Source organism: Cicer arietinum, unplaced genomic scaffold (assembly GCF_000331145.2).
Source record: "Cicer arietinum cultivar CDC Frontier isolate Library 1 unplaced genomic scaffold, Cicar.CDCFrontier_v2.0 Ca_scaffold_5747_v2.0, whole genome shotgun sequence".
Lineage (NCBI taxonomy): Eukaryota > Viridiplantae > Streptophyta > Magnoliopsida > Fabales > Fabaceae > Cicer > Cicer arietinum.
Genome location: NW_027339394.1, coordinates 1 through 9,399, shown reverse-complemented (window position 1 = coordinate 9,399; position 9,399 = coordinate 1). Strand labels below are relative to the sequence as shown.

General features: G+C 30.3%; 2 protein-coding genes across 2 annotated transcripts; both read left to right on the top strand.

Annotated features, from left to right (window-relative positions):
* The first annotated feature begins 6 nt into the window (after positions 1-6).
* Positions 7-3,918, top strand: LOC101514463 (phospholipase D zeta 1-like). Its single transcript, XM_004517221.3, has 8 exons — positions 7-50; positions 805-951; positions 1,042-1,239; positions 1,460-1,561; positions 2,244-2,375; positions 2,616-2,681; positions 3,097-3,158; positions 3,267-3,918. Exons 3-8 carry the CDS (start codon positions 1,225-1,227, stop codon positions 3,514-3,516), a joined length of 627 nt encoding a protein of 208 aa, XP_004517278.1. The 5' UTR covers positions 7-50; positions 805-951; positions 1,042-1,224; the 3' UTR covers positions 3,517-3,918.
* A 3,081-nt stretch (positions 3,919-6,999) lies between these two features.
* On the top strand, positions 7,000-9,395 carry LOC101514788 (probable protein phosphatase 2C 73; the record flags this gene model as incomplete). Its single annotated transcript, XM_012712457.3, has 6 exons — positions 7,000-7,187; positions 7,294-7,397; positions 8,127-8,388; positions 8,564-8,872; positions 9,175-9,292; positions 9,388-9,395. Coding segments are annotated over exons 3-6 (669 nt in total), but the record flags the coding sequence as incomplete, so codon positions are not given.
* Positions 9,396-9,399: the final 4 nt, after the last annotated feature.

Genomic DNA, 9,399 nt, shown 5'->3' with positions numbered 1-9,399 from the left:
CTGCACATTGTTCTCTTATTGAAAAGGCAAAGCATTTCATCTACATTGAGGTAAATCAACTATGTAGAAGTAGACTTCCCTTGATCTTTCCTCAACATGGATAACAATCTCCTGCTTAGCATTGTAAAAGATGAAACATATATTTTCATATGAGCTCAAGGAATGTATGTCCAACATGATTTCTGATTCTGCATTACCTGATACTTAAGAAAACATAGAGGTTCTTTTTTATTTTGCTTCCCATCTTTACATCGGGTAGGTTGACACGACAGACAAGATCAAGAGCCAAACTCATCATCTCCAAGCATTGAATTTGAGCATCATTTTAATAATGATCATTTGGCGAGGAGGAAAAAAGTGTGATGAGAAAAAAATATCAAATTTTGCTAGTATTAAAGGAAAGAATGAAACATTTAACTTTAATACAAGCTACATGTGACGCCTAAAGGTTAGAACAGTTTTAATAACCATCTAGTCAAAATATGGATTTTCATAAAATACAAAAACATGATACCAGAATATGGTTTTGTTAAATCTCATAACTCGATCTCTTTTTTTCACGGCTTATTACCGCTTGCACTATAAACCCTCTAATGTTCAGGTTGCACTTTGAGGCCTTAATAAAAAAATAACTATGTTATCACAATATTAGTTGTGTGTACGTATTGAATTAAGTGTTAAGTGTCTGCTTAAATTACACATGGATCCAAAGCATAATAGTATAGCATCGGTGAATTTCATACTTTGACTAATAATAAACTCATTTCTCCCTTTTTTTCCTTTTCCCTTTTGTTTTCCATTCAGAACCAATTTTTCATATCAGGTCTAGCAACGGATGGTACAATACAGAACCGTGTTTTGGAAGCAATATACAGACGTATTTTACAAGCACATAAAGAACAGAAAGATTTTAGAGTTATAATTGTGATACCCCTCTTGCCTGGTTTCCAGGTAAATGTCACTCACCTTTTGTTTATAATGCCAGTCCTCTTTTCTGTAGGCTTAAATCTTTTACGGTTATGAACTATCATTCACTAACAGGGTGGTCTGGATGATGGTGGTGCTGCAACTGTGAGAGCCTTAACACATTGGCAGTATAGGACAATTTCTAGAGAAAGGCACTCCATATTACACAATCTTGAAGCTATACTTGGTTCGAAGGCACATGATTATATTTCTTTTTATGGTTTAAGATCTCATGGTAGACTTTATCCAGATGGTCCTATGGCTACAAGTCAGGTAATTAAATTACCATCTTACTGAAACATCTCTCATTTTGCTTGTAAAACAGCTAATTGAATCAGGTCACTTTCAATCGAATATATCCACTCAGGACTTTCAACAGATGTTGAAATGATTATAAAAAGTCTGATTTCAATGCACATTGTTTAGCTTCTATAATGATTTTAATAGCACAAAATGTTTTCCTTTGTTTTGTATATATTCCCAACTTGTACAGGTATATGTGCACAGTAAGTTGATGATAATTGATGACCGTGTAGCTTTGATTGGATCATCTAATATAAATGACCGGAGTTTGCTTGGATCAAGAGACTCTGAGGTACACTTGATATATGCTTTTTGTCACTATATTCTGCTACTTCTTAGAGCTTATGTAATTATTTTATAACTTCCATCAGCTTGTTGGAGTGTAACTTGTAATTTCTGCATGAGATAATTGTTGTTCAAGAATTTGACAGCATTCTTTTTAGTTTACATTATCTCTAGTGATCTAATCAGGGTGTTCAGCTTACTTGTTTCCCCAAGTTTAAGTAGTTATAGTGGCTTGCTTATAGAAGTATATTGCAGAAAAACTGAATTGCAGTTTTGATTGGGGATTGAATAGCAGTATCGTTTATGTTTTCCCTAATAATATCATATATTTACTGCAATTTGAGGACATGATTTTTTCTCACTGATTTCAATAGAGACTAAGTAGAGTGCAATAAATTTGTGCTATGTAGTTATTATTGTTGTGTTATCACATATTCATTGACTGCCCTTTTTAGTATGGAATGACTCTGTTCAACTTGATATCTGGTAAAATCCAATCAATTAATTTTGATGTTGTCCATCATTTGGAAGAATAATGATTTGACACATCATTAGCACAAAACACTTCATAATAGTGTAATTTAACTATAGCTAAAGTTTCTAGTATTTTTTTCTTTCTATGGTTGATTAGCCGTTTATTTTTGGATTTGAGAAGAAAATGACTTTAATTCTTTCTTTCTGTCGACTAGATCGGAGTTGTTATAGAAGATAAAGAATATGTTGAATCGTTGATGAATGGAAAGCCGTGGAAGGCTGGGAAATTTTCCCATAGTCTCCGCTGTTCCCTATGGTCTGAGCATCTTGGTCTTCATAATGGAGAGGTTAGTCAAAATGATAGGATTTGGGTTTTCATATGTATGTACTACATTGTTACAGCAAACATAGGCAATGTTTAAGCCTTTGTTTCTCTAACTGTTTTTTTAGTTAGCTCAACCATAATTTCCATGAGTAACCATGCTGACAATATAAGTACTATGTTCCTGTTTGTATGTTATGGTATACTATAACAATGATAATGTTCATCAGTTTAGTTCCTGACGATGTTATCATTCTCGTAACAGATCAGTAAAATCATTGATCCAGTGGCTGATTCAACCTACAAGGATTTATGGTCAGCAACCGCAAAGGTTAGACTTTTCTAGATCTAGCAGATTGTGTCTTACTGGTTTGTGTATTTCCTCTTATATAGAGCATCGTTTAACAGCATCCCTCTAGTTGATCAAGATGTTAAGAAATCAGATCATTCATCTAAGTCCTAACACCCCTACATATTAATAATCAAGCACAACATTTTTCCTGACAACATAGTGGCTGATAGGATCTTTGAAATATAATAGTAGGCAGAACAAAAGATATTTTTCTTATATGAACAAAATATAGTAACAAGTTGACTTTACTTTTGGGAGAAACACATTATTTACTCTCTTTTTTTATAAATAAAAATTTAGATTAGGAGGTATATTCTCTTGAAAAGTCCGAAATTTATACACGGGTTTTTACTCACTGCTTCTATGATATAATGATTTGTTGTATGTGTTACAGGAAAATACTAGAATCTACCATGAAATCTTTGCTTGCATTCCCAATGATCAGATACACTCAAGGTGTGGATTTATCCCAGTTTTCTTCTGTGTCACTTTCTCTCTTTACACTCTAGTCTACTAGTGTAATACTTCTTATAATGCATTATTATTATATTTTAAAATATGCAGAGCTGCACTTCGGCAAAACATGGTCCAATGGAAGGAAAAACTTGGCCAAACGACCATAGATTTGGGAATAGCCCCTGATAAGTTAGTCTGTCATGAGAATGGAGAAACAAAAGTAATAGATCCAATAGATAGATTGAAGTGTATAGAGGGACATCTTGTTTCCTTTCCTTTGGATTTCATGCGAGAGGAAGATTTAAGACCAGCTGTTATTGAGAGTGAGTTTTATGTATCTACTCAAGTATATCATTAAGTATGGTATAGTTTGGAGTCCCATAGAGGACTAACAATTGCTTTGAGGGTACTCTACTATTTTATAGGAGGTGTGGATGCTAAACTGGGAGTGATGATAGAACTTGTCAAGATATAAAACTGAAAGATAAAGGATATAGTTATGAATTGGTTATTGTGACTGTTAAACAACAGTTTTAATAAGGGAAGTGATGATAGTGCAGAATCCTAGTTGTTTAAAAATTTACTCCAGTAACTGAGGGAAGTGTGTGAAAACCATTGTTGTAAATAATGCAGTTCGGAGCTATGTAGCAATACTTCAACATAATGGATGGCGCTATGCCATGCAAACTTTCACTTTGTACAGTACTAATTCGTTATTTGTGAAGGAAATTGTATATATATTCTTCTTTTGACCCTGAAATTATTCTTGTACTAGTGTAAGAATTTGTGTAATGCATGAGCCGAATATTTTCTTTTGAAATTATGTGAATTTGATTAGGAAATATATAAAATGATTGTAAAATTTTATAAAATAAGTCACCAAATTGATAAATAAATATATCTGTATTTATTATAACCAAATTAAAACCATAAATTTCAAGCACAAATATGAAGCATAATAATATGTTCTAACCAAAAGAATCAAATTGAAAAAACATGTAAAACTAAAAACGAATCCAAATACAACTATGTTTAATTGGTTTGGGTCAGATTTGACCTGGTTTAGAATTTGTTCAGATAACGGGTTAGATTAGATAATTAGTTATCGAATCGACTCAGACTTGTGTACACCTCCAACTCATTTTTGTGCTCCAAAAGTTGATGCAATTTGAAGATTCAATGACATCTCTCATTCATCCACAGTTTTAGAGAAAACAATATGTATGTAAAATGACTAGCAACGATTGGAGATTCTCAATACTCTTTTTTGGTTTATTTGGCTTTTTATTGTAAAAATCTTAACGATCCATTCTCTTGAATGCCGTGAGGAATTTCTTTTACTAATGCTATTGGGATTGTAAGACTTAGGAGTGAAGTGGAATGCATTATTTGGAAGACAGAATCGTGAACCTTTAAAATAAAATTACATAATGGGAAAACATTTACTTCAAGATTGAAATTATAGTTTCTATGACGCCAGATTTTTGTAAAATAGAGTTTCTCGTTAAATACACCATTTCTTTTTTGCTTAGATATATGTAAACCACACGACGTCTTAATGCAAACATGTTGGAAGCATCTTTCAAAAAAAAGGTTTGAAAGGAAGATTTCAATAATAGAAAATAAAAAATGCATGGCAATTCATTTTCAAAGGAATAATCTAATTGTTGGTATAAAGTATCTTAAAGATATATTCAAACAAAATGGAATGAGAGAAATATGTTTTATTTTTTTTAATCAATAATTAATTAATTGGGACAAACTACCATGTGAAAGACATGCATAAGATCCGATTTGTCAATTTTCAACTTCTCATCCCCTTCTTATTTTACCAAAATTTGTATAGCCCACATGCATAAGATTTTTCTATGATTGCAGTATTAATGATCATATCATTCTAAGCAAACTTATAGATCACATTCATAACATTGTCACCCTCTCTGTCAACGATAAAGTGGTAGCCATTTCCTTTTTGAAAGTTTCATTCAACTATTAATATTCATAGCATAATTCAATCTATAAAGAATCATTTTCGTAATTCTAACTCTTAATAAAAATATCAATTGTTATTACTAAAGATCGGGAAGAGGGCACAAAATAAGTTGGAGAGTTGGGTGATTTATATATATCACATTCAAATTTTATTTAATTCTTAACATCATTTGAAATTATTTTTATTCTATTTTGTCTGTGAGACGGTTTTTTATATTATAATAATTAAAAATAATCAAAAATATATATTTATAGTTTTTTAAATTTAATTCAGTTTCTACTTAAATCCTTTAAATTTATTTTTTCTCGATTTGATTTTATAAGTTATATTATCTTTGCACTATTAGTTATTTATTTTATTTTCTACAATGGTTGGTACAATTGGAAGTTTCTAATCATTAAAATCTCAATTAAATATACAACAATATGACATTAATTCCTTTCACTTAAAAAATTATTTGGACAACCAACTTATTGCGATGTTTTAATTAAATTTTAATATTTTATGATAGTAATTCAAAAAAAAAAAAGAAATTAAACATAATAGATTATTTGTGTGATTCAATATAACTTAAAAGTTGATGGTGAAAACTGAATATAATTTAAAAGGCTAAATCTAAAAAAATAAACTCAAAGAGTTTAAACAAAAATAAATTTAAAGGAGAAAGTATATTTTTGCCTTAAAAATACTTCCTTGAGTTACTTGGATGAAGTACTCCTAGTCTGTCTAGTTTCATGGAAAAGTCATTTTATTATATTCATTTGGATTCTTTATTGTTAGAGAAACTTATTTTATATTTAAAAACTAGGAGTACTTCATTATTAGAGAAAAATCACAAATAATATTCTTAAAAATATTTTATTTGGGATTCTACATATGAGTCGGTCTTTTATATTTGGGTCTAATAATGCAAAATTCCCTTACAGAAAAAAAAAATCCAAAATCTCCTAATTTGAGAACTCAATAATGCATTGAAGGAAGATTTTAAAAGATTTAGATAATATTTTCAAACTCAAATTAAAAATATATTAATTATAAACATTTTTTTATCATTTTTAATAAAATCATTTTCTTAAATAAAATATTTTTTTTCTATTTTTTCCTCTTCCACTCCTCTCAAACAAAACAGGTGTTTGTTTCAGGCATTATAAATTTATGAGTTTCACTTTTAACTCTTTAAAAAAAATAAAATCAAACCTTGACCTTGTTTCCTGAGTTCATGTAAGTGGGGCGAATACCACATGCCAACTTAATAAAATCCTAAATACTTTTAATATAGTCTGCAAATAAACAAATAAATTTGCACATTAGGACTTCTTATACATTTTCTCCTCGTTTTCATATTCATAATTTTTAAAAACATATTCATGAATAAACTACTACAGTATACACCAACAATATGTTGTTCAAACTCTAAAGTTGTTGTAGGAAAAAAGAATAATTAATAAATCATTAATTAATATCATTATCATGATACACTTTTGAAACACATGATGCAAAAAAGTATAAATAATTGCTATATAAATTATAACCTTATCATACCAAAGAATTTACCAAAATAAAGATAGATAATGTTATAGATTTTCTCCCTTTCTAACCGTCAAACAGAACCATCTTTCATAGATTTCTAAATTGGGTAAAACAAAAAGGTTCCTTCACAGACTTTGCCAAACAAGTAGTTAAGAGAGCTAAAATAATTGTTAGTATTCTTTTGAGTTTAATGACCATATGTTTTTAAAGTAAAATAAAATAGTTTTCCACCGACGTAAATCACAATATTCTATAATTTAGTGTAAAAAATGTACTTTTTATCCTTATAAAGATCTTTTAAAAGATTTTGAGTCATATACAGTAGAAAGTTAGAACCCTTACAAATACAAACTTCTACATGCATAATTGAGTACTAACAACTGTTTGAATCTATATGTGTACACTGAACAAGAAAAAAATATGTCTTTTTATATCTGTCTCCGTAGATAAAGGGGAACAGAAAAAAGAAGAAACCAGAACCAAACAAACAACATTGAATTAATGATGTATATCCATTCTTCTACACCTCTTCTTTCTCGAACTTTCACCTTGCTTTGTCTGAATTGTTTATTATTCAACCAACCATAACTTCTTCACCTGCTACTGTCTCAGATTTTGGTTTTTGAGGAACTTGGGTGGAGCTGGAAGTTGCAAAGTTCTCAACTTTTTGAATTTTATCTGTTGAATTTCATTCAATTTTGCAGCATTATTAAAAGGTATGAAAATGGTGTTTTTTATTTTTATTTTTAATATGAAAATGGTGTTTTAACATGTGTTAGCTTAGGGGTTTTTTGAGATATTTTTGCTGCAAGTTTTGATTTTTTTTAATGCATAATTTCTTATTTTATTATGTAGCTAAAATGGGGTTTGAGAGATACTAATAGTATTAAAAAAAATGAGATGAAAGATCTAATCTAAGAAAAAGCAAGGCAAAAGAAATGTTAAACTTTTCTTTGAGGGGGGTCCCAATTCAGTTATCAATTAAGTAATGAGTTTGAATTTGTTAAATCCTTTGATCCAGGCTTTTCAACACTTGAAAAGTCACACTCCACATCTTCATATGTTTTCTTGAAGACTAACCCATTGGGCCACCATATTGATTTTTAATCAATGGTTGCAAGTAATGTGATAACAAAACTTGTGTGATTTCACCAACTAACATGTCGTGACACAACTGGTAGATTCTTGGAATCCCTTAACCATTTGGCATCAGGGGTTCAATTTATGCCTGGTGCATATGGAAAAACATATGTTAGGAGAGGTTAACTTCTTAAATGAATTTAAGTTTTCTCAATGAATTAGTCTTTGCAGTTTCTGTGACTTCTTCAATATTTATTACTGACAAAAGTGTAAAATACATTTTAAAATATTTTGTATTGTTGGAAGAAATTTTTAGTTTCTTACATGTGATTCATGTTTAACTTTTATACATTTTCAATGTTCAGATTTTGTTTACAAGATATTGAAGAGTTGATGGGTCACTTTTCATCTGTGTTCAATGGGTTGGCAAAGTCATTAGCAATGAAGAAAAGGAGTAAATGTAGCGGGAGAGAAGCTGCTGAAGCAATGGCAAAGGAAGCAAAAAGAAATCACTCTATACTCCATAGTTCTGGCACTGTTAATGTTGATGGTTCAAACAACTTTGCCTCAATTTTCTCCAAAAGAGGCAAGAAAGGAGTTAACCAAGATTGTTGCATAGTGTGGGAAGTATGTTTAAATGTTGAATTTTTTAATTTTCTTTTTAATATTTTATACACTTATCAATTAAATTAAGTGGTTGTGCTCAAGTGTTTAATGTGCTTCACTTAAGGTCAAATCGATCAGATTGTTATGAGTTATGACTAATGATTGATGAGATTGGATTTGTTGATGTTGAATATAGGAATTTGGATGCCAAGAGGACATGATATTCTGTGGGATTTTTGATGGGCATGGTCCTTGGGGTCACTATGTGTCAAGAAGTGTAAGAGAATCAATGCCATCATCTTTGCTATGCAATTGGCAAGAGACACTTTCACAAACTTCACTTGATCCAGATGTTGATTTAGAGACACAGAAAAAACAACAAAGGTTTAATATATGGGAACATTCTTACTTGAAGACATGTGCTGCCATTGATCGTGAACTTGAGCAGAATCGCAAGATTGATTCTTTTTTCAGCGGAACAACTGCATTATCAATTGTTAGACAGGTAAAAATTACTCTTTGGTTTTTATTTTATTTGTTTTGGTTCAATTTAGTATTACATGTTCTAACATGTTAACATTGTTGGCCTAATTGGTTTGTTTTTTACATCAACTTTTTAATTCTGATTTGAAATTAATGTTTGAACATACGAGGCTAAATTGAAACAAAAACGATAAAAATTTAACTTGACACTATAAATTAAGATAAAGGTTCAATTAAGTGATTTTAACTATACATAAAAATTAGATGAGATAATATGATGCAAGAGGTGTGTTGAAAACTTATCATGATTCTGCAATGGCACAGGGTGAACTGATTGTGATTGCAAATGTTGGCGATTCTCGCGCAGTTTTAGCTACAACATCAGATGATGGAAATTTGGTTTCAGTTCAGCTAACAATAGATTTCAAGCCCAATTTACCTGGTTAGTACAATGTTTTTGAATCTCATAATCTTTTTTCTAATGCAACATCTTAGAATCTCATAATTTTTCTGAATGCTGATTCAAAATGTTTTTAGAGGAATCGGAGC